This window comes from Marmota marmota, unplaced genomic scaffold (genome assembly GCF_001458135.2).
Source record: "Marmota marmota marmota unplaced genomic scaffold, marMar, whole genome shotgun sequence".
Taxonomy (NCBI): domain Eukaryota; kingdom Metazoa; phylum Chordata; class Mammalia; order Rodentia; family Sciuridae; genus Marmota; species Marmota marmota.
The window spans coordinates 148401-162607 of NW_026000102.1; the positions used below are offsets into that span (position 1 = coordinate 148401).

The 14207-nt window shown below is 56.0% G+C and overlaps 1 protein-coding gene and 1 long non-coding RNA gene across 6 annotated transcripts in view; one reads left to right on the forward strand and one right to left on the reverse strand.

The window, feature by feature from the left end:
- Dhrs3 (dehydrogenase/reductase 3) overlaps positions 1-14207 on the forward strand; it is a 33209-nt gene that overhangs the window by 15804 nt on the left and 3198 nt on the right. For 3 of the 5 annotated variants that reach the window (XM_048783581.1, XM_015501358.2, XM_048783579.1), the window contains 4 exons: positions 8966-9109; positions 9694-9813; positions 10142-10380; positions 14075-14200. In XM_048783581.1, coding sequence (XP_048639538.1) covers positions 8966-9109; positions 9694-9813; positions 10142-10380; positions 14075-14200 — 629 coding nt within the window. Of the gene's footprint in view, positions 1-3693; positions 3713-8965; positions 9110-9693; positions 9814-10141; positions 10381-14074; positions 14201-14207 lie in introns of those variants that run through there. The other 2 variants (XM_048783578.1, XM_048783580.1) reach the window with 2 other exon arrangements.
- Positions 11143-11921, reverse strand: LOC125610766. Its single transcript, XR_007340754.1, has 2 exons — positions 11586-11921; positions 11143-11479 (listed from the first exon to the last, which is right to left on the reverse strand). It is a non-coding gene; the product is annotated as an uncharacterized LOC125610766 (long non-coding RNA).

Genomic DNA, 14207 nt, shown 5'->3' on the forward strand with positions numbered 1-14207 from the left:
GCGCCACGCCCCCGGACGCCACGCCACGCCCCTCCCGGGCCACCGCCCCATCCCTGGACCCGCTTTCGAAAAGACCGACCGCAGCCTCCTGCCAGACCCGTGGGGCTCGCTCCGAGGCCCTCCTGGCACCCCCCACCCCCTGCGTCCTGTGAGCCCCGCTGGCCGGCTCCCTATCGCCCCCTTGTTATTGGACGGTGTGTTCCCCCGGCGGGGTAGGCAGCCGAGGCCCATCTGGCGCCCTCTTCCTGGGGAGTGGCCCTGGCCACCTGGACTGCCTCCGGCTCACCGCCCTCCTCCCGCTCCTTGGGCTTCCCCAGGTGTTCTGAAAGCTAAGGGACCTGGGGACTTAAGCCACGCCCCTTTTCTTCCTAGACACTGGGACTTGCCAAAGCCCACCCTCGCTGGAGAGGAGGCTGGGGCTCCAGGGTGGCAGCCTCGTGCTGGTTCTGCGCGGGCCCCACCTTGGGCCCCTCTTCCTCCATCACCTGAGGGTGCCCAGCACCCGACTGGCCCCCACCACCGCCCTGGCTCCCACCCTCATCCCAGGCTCCACTGCAGCAGCGGGAACTTGTTCTAAAATCCGGGTGGATTTTACAACCCTAGCCAAGGGCTGCCCTTCACACTCAAGTAGAAATCAAAGTGCTGGGGCTGGAGTTGTAGCTCAGAGGCTGGACTGACAGGGTCACTGATGGATTGGGTGCAAGGAGAGAGTGATGTGGTGGGGACAGTGGAGAAGGGCCTCAGGGGCAGAAAGAGCCGGGACCCCACACCCGGAGCAGCGGGTGGAGCCGTTGATCCTCAGCTTGGTGGTTCCTCGTCCACCGAATGAGGACTGCAGGACCCACCTGTATTCATTTCCAGTAGCTGCCACAGAGGCGACCCCAAGCCAGGTGACTTAACTTCATTCAGAGGCCCAAAGTCCCAAGTCAAGGTGCTGGCAGGGCCACACTCTCTCCAAGGGCCCTGCCAGCTCCTGGTGGCTTCCATAGTTCCTTGGCTTGTGGCTGCTTCCCTCCAGTCTCTGTCCCTGGCCTTCCTCCCCTGTCTGTGATGCTTCCATTTCTTATGAGGTCACCAGTCAGTGGCCTTCAGGCCCACCCTAGGCCAGGGCACACTCACCTCGAGAGCCTTCACTCTTGTATTCGCACAGACCTTTTTTTCCAAATAGGGTCACCCAGGGTCTGGAACCTAAGACTTAACTTTTTGGGGACACACATCACCCTCCCATACCAGCCCCTGGTCACTCGTGAGGTCTGCATCTCAAGTACCCAAGTAGGCACACTGAGCCTTAGAAACGCGAGCCCCGGCAGGCCCCCCTGCTCACGTGGAGACCAAGGACACATGCACAGCCAGCCACCAGCCCTGGCCAGTGCTGACCAGGACAGCAGCTCCAACCTCATGTCCTCCTGCCTTGGTCCCGAGGGGCCCCGGGATCCTGCAGCAGGGCAAGCCCTGGGCACACATGTGTGCTCTGTGACACTGCATAATGAACACAGAGCTGTCCCTTTGCTCCAGTGACATCATGGCCAAGGGAATCATGCAGCATAGGTTGGACTTCAAGCTCTAGGAGCTTGGAGTACGGAGTGTCGTCCTCTGTGCCTCAGTTTCCTTGTGTAGAAACGGGGGTACCCCCGGCTGTCCTGAGCTGACAGGGGACAAGACGGCAGCGGTGCCCAGCAGGGCCTGAGGGTCAGCCAGCACCACACCATGCCACCGCTGGTGGTCATCTCTGTGCCTCTCGATGGGGCCGGTTCCAGGCTGGACATCTGCTGGCTGAAGGCCGCCCAGCTCTGGGTTGCGTCGGGACCTGTGGGACGGCGACACCGCCAGCTGATCTAATTTGAGGAGCTTCCTAACAGACCTCTCCCCTAGCTGAGCCAGCAGCCACCAAAACGTTCTCCACAGGCCAAAAGGGGGGACCGGAGCGAGCGAGCAGCAGGCTCACAGGGCTTGGTGGAGCCCTCTGCCCAGCAACCCCACATGCAGGATCAGAGGGTCCCGGAGCATCTAGCCCAATCCCCAACAGAGAGGCCCGGTGTCTTTGTGGCCTCTGGCCTCCTGGGGTGAGCAGTGGGACCCCGTCATGAACCGAGGCTGCACAGGAGTCATAGCTGCTGCCGTTATTGTTAGCAAGGTCCCCTGGCGCAGAGGAGATCCCTCCGCCCCGGAAACCAAAGTCATTAGGTGGTGCTTGCCCAGGAGACCCCGGCTGGGGGCTCTGTGTTCAGTGACTTTCCCTGGACACTGCCTTGATGATTGGCAGACTCACAGAACGTAGTGGACTCCACTGCCCGTCCTTCCCCAAGAGGGCCACACTGGGGCACGCAGACTTTGGAAAGAGGGCTTGTGGCCGAAAGGGCAGGCGGGGTTCGAAAGTCTGGAAAGAAGAGGTCCGGAGGCAGTGCCCAGCCACTGTCGGTCCTTGGTGGGTGGGCTCGCGGAAGCAGAAGAGCCATCAGGCCTGTTGGATGTGCCCACGTGACAGGCCAGACCTGGCCAGGGGTGAGAGGTAGGGGTTCATCCCAAGGGAAGAGTGCGGTGCGACAGCAGGAATCGGGAGTCTGGCTTCAAACTCTGATTAGTAGTATTACCATAGTTTTTGTAGTAATGACAGGTACACCTAATTAAAGTGTCATTGTTCTGGATGATGGGCAGGAGGGGAGGGAGGCCCGGGAGGACATCGGCCAAGCCCCCTACCTCCGGCAATCCCCAGGATCCTCACTGAAACCCCAGGCTCCACCAGAGCCCAGCTTGAGAGTCCTTCCTCCCCAAGAAATCCCACCAGTGACACCAGAGCTCACTCTGCAGGTGGTCGGTTTCGACAGGCTGGTCCCCACCTGCCCAGGCTGTGGCTGTGAACCAAGGAAGGCTTCTAAGTCAGGCGGGAGGACGGGGAGGGAGGGAGGGATGGCTAGGATTCTTGTTTCCGCCACTCATCCCAGGCTGTGTCTAAGGAGGGCAAGACAGGGAGCCCCAGTGGGGGACTTTGGGCAGCCATCGCCCCAGTGACCAGTTTGGAGAGCAGAAGAATCTTCTGGGCAGAGATTCTTTTGTCGCTGTGTGAAAGTGACACCAGCTGGTGTTCACTGGGCCCCCTGCAATCCTCCTGACCCCGCTTCCTTAACCCCCCCCCCAACTGAGCCGGTCACCTGAGTTCACGTACCTCCTAAGTGACAGATCAGAGAATTGAACCGAGGCTCGCTGGCTCTGGAGCCAGGTTCTAGGTCACTGTGCTCAGGACATGGGGGCTTTCTCTTTGGAACTGGACAGGGTGTGGAAGGGGGGAGACCAGAGCTAACCCAGGCCATAAATGCATCTGTGGCGTTTAAGAGCCTCCCCTGCAGGCTCTGCCAGGGCTAGCGGCTCCGGGCTTTCCCATTCTCCCCTGGCCACAGGGTGGCTGGGAGGTCCTGGAAGGGGAGGAGACATACGCCCTCCAATCTGTGGCCGCCCAGGCCACCGTGCCTTGGGGCCTCTGGCGGGTATTTTCATTCCTTCGTTGAAGCCAAGAGCACCGCTCCAGGTTCAGAACACAGGGCCCGTGGGACCTGAGCTGCCTGCCCATGACCGGCCCAGGGACCTGGACCTTTCTGGGGCTGCCAATTATAAACAGATGTTCTTCCTGGGGGTCACCCGAGACCACCCAGCTCATGTCATGGTGGAGGGTGCTCCAGAATGGAGTTCCAGGAATGAAGGCCAAGTCCAGGCGTTGGTATGAGCCCCCTGGGAGAGGAAGGCTGAGCTGGGTAGAAAAGCGCACTTGGTGTCCTCCAGTCAGCAGGTTCTTCTAGAGGCCCCTGGGGCCAAGGCCCCCGGGATGTCAGCTGAATACCTCCTCCGTCTGGCCCACCCTGGGTGCTGCGGCTGTGTCAGTGTAGTCCCCCGAGAACCTGCAAGCTGTCAGCAAGGCAGGGGTGTTCAGCAATGGGCCAGCGCCCCCACATCTGGGCTTAGTGGACACCAGCAGGGCTCGCCTCTGCAGTGAGAACCAGGAGTTCTGCTTTAGGAACTGCAGGACTCTGGGCAGGTCACTTCATCTGTCTGAGGCTCACCTTAAAAAAAGAGGGGGGATATCCACCCACAGGGTAGTGAGGGTTAATGTAGAAACCAATCCGTGTCCTCGGCACAGTGCCTGGCCCAGGGCCAGTGCTTAAAAGATGTTAGACACTGTGTGGTGGTGTTGTAGGGGGAACAGAAGGAGCAGCCAGGGAGGTTCTGGAACTGAGGGATATTTAGGCAGGGTTCTGCAGGATGAATAGGAGTCCATGAGTAGACTTGGCATTTAAAACAGGGAAAAAAAAAAACAGGAAGAGAATTGCAAACAGTTACCTCACAGTGGACAGGAAACACTGGTAGGGGACTGAGGGACAAGTAGGGGTTGACCCCACAGCACTGAGTTACCTGTGTGTGCATAACTATTTTGGAAAAGATCTATGGGAAGCTTTACTACACCTTCCATTGTTAAGAGCATAAATAACTGAGTTCTTTAGAGGCTTTCTCTCTTATACAGACAAACATAAAGAAGCACGTGCAGCCAGTCTTCCGCCCTGAGGCTCCTCTACGCAGCCCCTTCGCCTGGTAGTTTTGGGGGCTGAGGTTATCCCAGGTGCCTAATGCTTGGCCCCTTTTCTGATCATTAAGTCCCTGAGCATCCTTCCATGCCGTGAGACACTCATCCTTTGACCAGCGAGAGGAGAGGGTCACCGAGGGCTGGTGCTATGATTTTCTCAGCCTTTTCTCCTTGTGGGAAATCCCAGCAGAGAATGTACTGCATGCTAGTGAGTGCCAGCCCTGTGCGCTGAGTCCCTTTAGAGAAAGGAGATGAGTTTTCTCCCACCAGGAGAGTGAATGGAGCTGCTGTCCGGCTGCCTGACAAAACCTCAGTTAACATCCCAGCCCTGTCGCTCATTTGTCTGTGTGGTCTCAGACAAGATGCTCAGCCTCTCTGAGATGGATATATTATGGCTGTTTCCTAAATGCCCAATTTAAATGAGGTTCCCTTTTTTCTTCTCTATCCCACTTGCCCTCGTTCGTGGCCCAGGGTTTCCTGTTCCTTCTGCCTTGCCCACTGGAACAGGGTCTCCCTGCGTCAGGAACAATTCTTTGTTGGGTCCCAGAACTGGGTTCCATGCCCATTCCATCCCACCCTGGGCTCTCTGTGGTCCTGGCAGGTGGGTGCACAGGGTGGTTGTGATGGACACTGAGTGACATGGCATGAGAAGGACCTTCCGGGTGGGAGTGAAGGCTGAGTGCTGGACACCTGGGATTTGGGAGCAGAATCTTTAAAACTCAGACTCCTGCCCTGCTGGGGCTTGGCGCATCTGCGGGGGGGGGGGGGGAAGGTTCTGGTTCGATTCCTGTCCCCACCGCGCAGAGTGTGACTTGAGGCGGGTGACCTCAGTACTGTGAAAAGTGGGCAATGACAACTCTGGATGGAGCCCCGAGGGCCGCGCTGGGCCAGCAGAGAAGGCAGCCGCGCAGGGAGAGGGCAGCCTGGCCTCTCCCGAGCTGCGCTCCAGCCCAGGAGGAGCAGGGGGCCCGAAGCTCGCCCTCTGCCCGGGGAAGGGAGGCCGAGGTGCCGAGCCTCCAGAGCCCGGATTCTATAATCCCTGTTGATGAGTAAACCCGGCGCTGACCTTGACCCGCCGCTTGTCCTGCGAGTTCATTAATGGAGGCCAACCAACCGGCTTCCAGCACCGGGAGCCCGCCCCTCGCGGCCCCTCCCACCCGCCTCCGCCCGGCCACCCTGTCCTGGCACTAGGAGGGAAGCTTGTGCTATCCGCGGTCGGGTCACCCCCAGGGGTCTCTGGCAGGGCACCTGGGCAGGCCTGCAGGTATAGCTGCCGGCTTCTGGTGACAGAACCCCAGAGGGGTCCAGGCAGGGACCAGAGGAGCCGGAGAAGCTCCACCCGGGAGGGGTCTCATTGCCCTCCCCTGGGCTCTCCCTAGCACCCAGTCCAGGTGACACCACCCGTCCACGGAGGCGTAGCTGGCCCCTAAGACAAACAGACTAACAGTGTCCGCCCACCCCAGGACCTTGCGCGTCCACCAGAGGACCTGGGGAACCCGGCGCAAGGCTGCGCATGCCCCGGACGCACAGCACCGAGCACATGCGAGGCTTGCGCGGGAACATGGCGAGGCTCGCACTAGCCGCCCTCCCCAGGCAGCCCAGCTCCGCAGTGGCTGTTCTGGGGAGGGAAACCCCTGTCCTCCCTCGCTCAGACCCCTGTGCTGAAGATTGCGGGGGACCCTGATGGCTCCGCGGAGGAGGATGCATGGTCTCTCGGCCTGGGAGGTGGTCCCACCTTTGGCACTTAACTTTTATTAGTTCATTCAGCAGACAGCACATGCCAACCTGGACGCGGGGACATAAAATGAGTAAGACAGCACTGAGTTCTTCGGGGCTCCGGGCCCACAGGGGCAACCTCTGTCTCAGCAGCCCCTCAGAGGGAGCCACCAAGCCTCAGGGGCCTGACTGTTGTCCTTGCCTGCCATTGAAAGACAGCAGGGCACGACCTTCATTTCGTCCCTTGCCCCTGCCCTGTCTCCTCCCCAGGTGGACAGTGCTGGGCTCCCCGGTTCCCAGACCACAGACCCCTGCCCTCCTCACCTTGCCCAGCTTCATGCTTCTGGGGTGGAGCCCTCAGGGACCTTCTGATGGGAACCCCTGCACACCCGTTTGTGCTGAAAGGGTTCCAGAGTGACAGGCACCCATCTGGGCCACTGCTTCAGATACCCCGAGGTCATCACTTGTCTTTGTAGGCATCTAGACCCCTGTACCTTCCAGCAAGCTCCCCAGCTCTAAGCTTTCCTTCTGTTGACTTGCCCAGAAATTCTTAGGGTCCCCAGAGGTACCTTTCTGCCTCAGCCATACCTTAGGGATCTGTGTAAGCCCAGTGGTCCCATCACCCATGGGAGACAGAGACAATGGAGCAGGAGGAAGGAAGCCAAGGGTTGTCTTCATCCCAGGCTGATATACTCAGAACTGGGTGGGTGGATGGATGGATGGACAGATGCACGGATAAGTGGATCGATGGATGGGTGGATAGATGGATGGGTGTGTAGATGGATGGGTGGATGGATGAGCTAATGGGTGGTAGGTGGGTGATGAGGGAGGATAGAAGGAACCCTGGAAGACAGGGATGCGGGGGTCTGGTGGGGTGAAGGATGTCGATGCCAAATCACATCCTTAGAACAAATGTTTGTCTTTTTCTTCTCCATGGTCTAAACCTCCCAGCCTCTCCTGGAGGAACACATTCCAAGGCTGTTTTTAGTAAAGTGTCCCTTGGAGTCTCTCTAATTGCAGCCTCTTTGCCCTTGATGGACTTCTGGGGTCCTGGAGACAGCCAACGGGCTTCTCCCTTGTAAAACCGTTTCTGTATTTCAGGACTTCAATTAAAAGAAATAAAGTGGTTGGACTGAGTGGGGCTTTCAAACTGGGCTTTCCCAGAGCTGTTTTAGAGGTTGAGAGAACACTATTATTTCCTTTTTAAAAATACTTTAAAAGTTTAAAAAATTCTAATTAAAAAAAAAAATCAATGCACCAGAATCCTCGAGTGTACCAGCCCCCGCTCACCCCACCTGGCTCATTCTCTTTCTAAATGAAAGTTCTGAGGTTTTAAGATAGGCAGTTAATAAACTGTGGTCATTCGCCGCTCTGTCCACTCAGCTTTCCACTACAACCGGCAACAATATAAAAGAGAGATGGGTCGGGTTCTGGTCCATTGTGACTGGAGCCACCGTCTATAAGCCCCGGTTTGGAAGGCTTGTCTTCCCACATAAGCCATTTTGTTCTCCTTAGTCGTCTTTAGAGTAAGAAAATATTATGAGTTGGACACACCACTTATTTCTCTTGGTTTCACACATCGGGGTTTCCATACTGGGTTTTATTTTTGTGTAGAGAAGTTCACTGATAATTTTTAAAAAGGAAAGAAAATAGGAACCCATCGGACTGATTCCCTAGAAGAAGCTTCCTGCTCTTGCTTTTCCTGGTTCTATCCTGAGCTTGTGGGTCCCAGGCCTCCCGCCCTCTGTGCCAACAGAGTTGACTCTTAGTTAGGGCAGTTAGTCTCCCCGTCCTCTAACCCTGGGCTCTCATGGGGAAAGATGTGCTACCCTACCTCAGGTCAAGGGTGAGAACAAGCCAAGCTTCTCCTCTGAGCCCTTATGGGCCAGCCATTCATAAACTTGCCCCAACCCTTGAACTACCCGCTGTTCAGTCCTGCGGGGCGGACTCCTGGTGAGGTGAGCGGCTCATTACCTGCCAGGTGAGGCAGCAGTTCATCTCAACTGGAACCTGGCTGCCCCTCTCCCGCCCTCCCCTCCGAGTATGACCGCAGCAGGGTGGCAGGCCCCCTCAGCCTCTGCAGCCCTGAGGCCAAGCCTCCCCATCCATCCTAGCCCTAGACTAACTGGTGAGATGCTGATTTGGAAGAACATTCTGAAATATTGAATAGAAAAACTGTGCTCTTGCTTCTGAGATAGTCAGCACTGGGCTGGCAGGAGGCATCCTGCTAGAAGGAGTATATTAGAAAGATAAGTAATCCATCAATTGGTCATAAATGGGCTCAGAGCCAGGCCCGGTGACACACGCCTGTAATCCGAGGCTTGGGAGGCTGAGGCAGGAGGATTTCGAGTTCAAATCCAGCCTCAGCAAAAGCAAGGTGCTGAGCAACTCAGTGAGACCCTGTCTCTAAATAAAATACAAAAGAGGGCTGGGAATGTGGCTCAGTGGTCGAGTGCCCCTGAGTTCAATCCCCAGTACCAAATAAATAAATAAGCTCGGGAACTACTGGTTCACTTAAGAATAGGCTAATTTCCCTTTTAAAAATTCATATTGTTAATTTGCTTTGTATACTTTATTTTGGGGTGAAGTCAGGGAGGGAAATTTAAAGACAAGTTATTTCACTGGACTTCTGATGGTAATAATTGCTTGTTCCATGACCACCTTATTCTCTTCTTCTAGATTGTTCTATGGGGCCGGACTGAGAAATGTCTGAAGGAGACGACGGAGGAGATCCGGCAGATGGGCACAGAGTGCCACTACTTCATCTGTGATGTGGGCAACCGGGAGGAGGTATACCAGACGGCCAAAGCTGTCCGGGAGAAGGTCAGTGGCTTGGGAGGGCCTGTCCTCAGAGCAGCTGAACACAGGGTAATGCCAGGAAAAGGGGATGTGCTTGCGTGGCCTGGCAGAGTGGCTTTGTCCAGGGCACTTTAGGGGACTTTCCTGAGGAGCTGGTCCAAGTTGCACAGGCAGGGATTGGGGATGATTGCACCATAGCTATAGTCACCTGTGGTCCCCTTGGAAATTTAAACCTGTGGGTTTCTCTCCAAGACTCTGAGAGCCCAATGCCCCACTGCCTCCTGGGAAAATCCTTCTCCTGCCTTCAGTCATCTAGTGTATCAGTTTACTCCAAGAAAGGAAAAAACCACCCTGTTGGGTATCCGGCATGTGGCAATGGTAACTCTCTTTACGTACCAATAACCTCATTTATTATAGATGTGATGGGTCCCAGGAAGGGTGCGTGCCATAAGTCATTTCTAACCCTCAGCACCCAGCTGGTCTGGCGCTAATGCCATCTTCTCAACAAGACTGATGCCAGAGAGGTGGTGTGGCTTCCCAAGGCTGCACGCATGTGGTAGGGGGTCTGGTCTGTGCCCTCACAGCCCTGTGTCCCCTCCCACCCGCAGGTGGGTGACATCACCATTCTGGTCAACAACGCCGCTGTGGTCCACGGGAAGAGCTTGATGGACAGTGACGATGACGCCCTCCTCAAGTCCCAGCACATCAATACCTTGGGCCAGTTCTGGGTAAGAGCTGTCCTGGCCGAGAGCCAGCCCTGGGCATGACAGGGAGCCTGGCCAGCTGGGGTGGCAATAGGCTCACCAGGACCAGGACTTGGGCCAGCAGGATATCCAAGGACAAAGCGGGACCAAGAGGAATGTCCAGCCCCAGAAGCCACTAGACTTTCTGATCTGTGACCTCAGTGTCCCGCAGCAGGGTGCCTCTAGCCCCTTCCCCTGCAGGAGGGCTGGGCCGCTGGAGTAGCGTGGTCCCGGGTGGGCAGGTGTCCCCGGGCCAGGGCAGGAGGGCTGGTGGAAACAGCGGCTGCTTCACACCGACCCCGTCTGCCCACAGACCACCAAGGCCTTCCTGCCGCGCATGCTGGAGTTGCAGAACGGCCACATCGTGTGCCTCAACTCCGTGCTGGCACTGTCTGCCATCCCCGGCGCCATCGACTACTGCACGTCCAAAGCGTCCGCCTTCGCCTTTATGGAGAGCCTGACCCTGGGACTGCTGGACTGTCCGGGCGTCAGCGCCACCACCGTACTGCCCTTCCACACCAGCACTGAGATGTTCCAGGGCATGAGGGTCAGGTCAGTGGGCAGGGGACCGGCCTCCTCGCCGAGCTGGGCCAGCCAGCGTCTGCACAGGGAGAGGGCGCTGCAGGGTCCCCAGAAGCCGCTCCTCTGCCAGGCTGCGCTCACGGGTTCTCCATCAGTGGGGGGTAGGATGCTCCAGCAGGTTAGGGTCCTGCTGCTCAGCTTGGGGCTTGTACACAGCCCAGGCCAAAGGCACGCAGTGGAATGAGGCCAACGGTAAAGAGAGCAGGGTTGACAGACATGTAGCATGGTACGTCCCTTGAGCTGAGCAAGGAAGCCAAAAGGGGACACCCCGCATGATTGTGTTTGTGTGAAGTTCTAGAATGGAGTACACTGAGCCGCGGTGCCGGAAAGCAGACCCGTAACTACCCCGGAGGAGGCAGGGAAGACAGAGGGTTTTAGAAGTTCCTTCTTTGCAATCTGAACTAGTGAGGTTAACCAAGTTGTGTGCTTAAGGTGCACACCTTTCCCTGTTTGTAGATTATAGATCGATATTAAGGAATGCAGAGGCCCCACAGGGGCAGTAGGGCCACTATTTGGGGCTCAGGAGCCAGGCACCCAGGGTGGTGGCTGCCCTGCAGCTGTGGTGTCTGTGTGACAATGGGCCTGACTAGTTCCTGCCTGGCCTTCACTGCTCATCTGCAAAATAGGACCTCATAGGTTCTACAGGGAGAATAACATGGTGTGATATGGAACAGCATGCGTGCCAGGTGAGTCCTCGGTAAATGGCACTGTAGGGGTATAGAGATGTGTAAGGTCACAGATAAATGAAAATCATCCAAAGACTTTTTTTTTTTTTTTTTTTTTGCTATTCACATGATGATCTGTGTTCTAAATTATATGCTTCACCTTCTTTCAGAGCTGAGGATGAGGGTCAGGGTGTAGCTCACTGGTAGAGCACTTGCCTAGCGTGTGTGAGTCCCTGGGCTGGTGCACGCCATGCAAGAATCACTCAGCACATCTTACCTGTGAACAAAAGTGTAGTGTTGGTGATCAAGAAGCAAAAATATCTGCACACGCCGGCAATCCCAGTGACTCAGGCTGAAGCAGGAGGATCGTACATTCAAGGCCAGCCACAGAAACTTAATGAACCCTGTCTCCAAATAAAAAAATAAAAAGGGCTGGGGGTGTGGCTTAATGGTAGAGCACCCCTAGGTTCAATCTCCAGTATATAATAAAATAAATTAAATTAAAAATACCTGGTTTTGAATCACACTTCAGCTACTCTGCAGTTGTGAAACTTGGTGCTAGTTTTATTGTCTCTGAGCTTTACTTTGCTCATCTGTAAAATAGTGGAAATGATATGTAACTCATAGGGTCATTGAAGAATTAAAAATAATACATGTAATTCATCCAGTGCAAAGGGCAGGACTTATTAGAGGCTTGATAAAGAGCTACTGCCTGTGTTATTTTTACTAACAATAAACAACCTCAAAAATGCCTGTTAGCTGGGTGTGGTATGACCCAGGAGGCTGAGGCAAGAGGATTGCAGGTTTGAAGCCAGCCTGAGCAACTTAGTGAGACCCTGTCTCCAAATAAAAAATCAAAAGGGCTGGGGATGTGGCTTAGTGGTTAAGTGGCCCTGGGTTCAATCCCCAGTTCCCCCACACACACAAAAAAAGTGCATTTGTTTTGAATTTTCCTGACATACCAACTTTTCCCTCTGGTTTTGAAGGAAAGTGTAAGTTCTGATTATACTTATTATAGTGTCCTGATTATGTAGCCCTGATTATAGTGTCCATGACTATTAATATCCCAAGATCGATTACTTCTCCCTTGAGGACTTGGTTTGATTTCGTTTCATCTGTGTATACAAGAGGTGCTCAATCAATGCCCGTTGGACAGAAGTACATCAGTGGTGATTACAGTTTTGATTGGGCACCCTCAACATAGAAGGGGAGGGACACTGGCAGTCATAACATGGGTGTATTTTACCTACTGGCGTCTGTCCTCTCCACCACGTAAGAAATTCAAGGTTTACCCAAGTCATTGTTTCTTAGAGGTTCAGAATGCAGACCCAAATGGCCTGGTCGCATCTCAACTCTGTGACCTTGGGCAAGTTACTTGACTTTTCTGTGCCTCCATCTCCTCGTTTATGAAAAGGGGTTAATCGTAGTACACCTACTTCTCGGGTTTGGCGCACATGGCAACCTGCTAGAGGGCTCTTATCCCCATGTCACAGGGGAGGAAACTGAGGCTTGGAAGGCAGTTACTTGCCCGAGGCCACCCAGGAGAAACTGGCTAGCTGAATGTGGTTTTTCTGAGAGTCTGTGCTGCCTCCGGGAGTTGCCAGTTCCCCGTGTACCCCTCCCGCCCACCACGGAGACAAAGGAGAAGGTCCCACCAGCAGACAGCAGAGCTCCTCTGTCGGGTTCTCCTGAGGGTCTTTCCAGGAAGCCCCCCGAGCCCAGGGAGCTCCTTCTGTCCATTCTGCCTTCTCTTCCCCGAGAAGCAGGACTGGCCACAGGTAGAGGCCGGAGAGCCTACCGGCCTCACATCTGACGGGTTCCACACCAGTGAGCTGCCTCAACAAGCTCATCTCTGCAGAACCAGAGGCCAGCGCTTTGGGACAGTGTGGCTGAGGGCCTCTTAGAGGCACCCAGGACAGCAAAGAAAGCACAGGGCAGGGGTGAGATCTGTGGAGCCCAGGAGCTGCCTGTGCTCAGGAACGATACCAGACCTAGTGACTCGGTGCCCTCAGTCTTGTGGTGCAGGGCAGACCCCACGCCCTTGGTGGGACTGGCGTCGGAGCCAGCAGCAGGAAGGTGGGAGGAGCACCGAGCAGAGGGGCGAGAGCATGACCTCGAACTCCTGCAGGCCTGGTCGGTCCTGCTTGCCCCCCAGAGCCTGGGTTTCCCTGTCTATCAACTGCAGAGGATGGTGTGAGCACACGGGGACATCACTGCTGCGGGCGTCTACAGTCAGAGGGCTCTGAACAGGCACGAGAAGCCCCTGTGTTTGCTCAATCCATTATTCATTCGCTGAGCAGTTTCACGGAACACGCTCTGCAATGTCTGAATGAGTTAGAGAACCAGCTGGCTGGGCAGTGGGCATCTCCACACAGGCCCCGCCTCCAGACAGCATGAGGACACCTAGGGAAGGGCTACTTGCTCAGCAAGTATCTACTGAGCACCTACTACATGCCGGACACTGTTAGATGCTGAGGCTACAACAGGGAGCAAGACTGATCAGGCCTCTGCCCTCACGGAACTCAAAGTCTGTTGGGGGAGACAGGCCATTGGCAAGGAAACAAGGCCATTCTAGATGCGCTCAATGTGGTGAAGGAATTAGCAGGCGGACAAGATCGGAGGCCATTTGGGGGGCTATGGGGACAAGAGGTCTCCCAGAGGAGCAGGGAGAGGACAGCTGGCAAAGGTTGGAGCGTAGGTGGCTGGGGCAGAGCAGACACAGGACACTGGGCAGGGCCAGGCTGTGCAGAGCTGGGCGAACCCAGGTGGGCTAGAAGTCCTGGTCCCCAAGGGCGCCCCCTGCAACCTGGGGCCCCTCGCTCGGGTGCTGGAGGCTGGAGTGAGGGAACATGGAGCCCCGACAAGTCTGAGCTGCGAACACCCCCAGTCTCAAGTCTCACACGGGAAAAGCCAAGGGACACCCCCCACGTCAGCCACCCAGGCTTCCCAGGAGCACGCGCTTCCCCGAGAGAAACCCGCTGTGTCTCTTCCTGCCCCAGGTTTCCCCATCTCTTTCCCCCGTTGAAGCCAGAGACGGTGGCGCGGAGGACGGTGGAAGCGGTGCAGCTCAACCAGGCCCTCCTCCTGCTCCCCTGGACCATGAATATCCTCATTATCTTGAAAAGGTAGGTG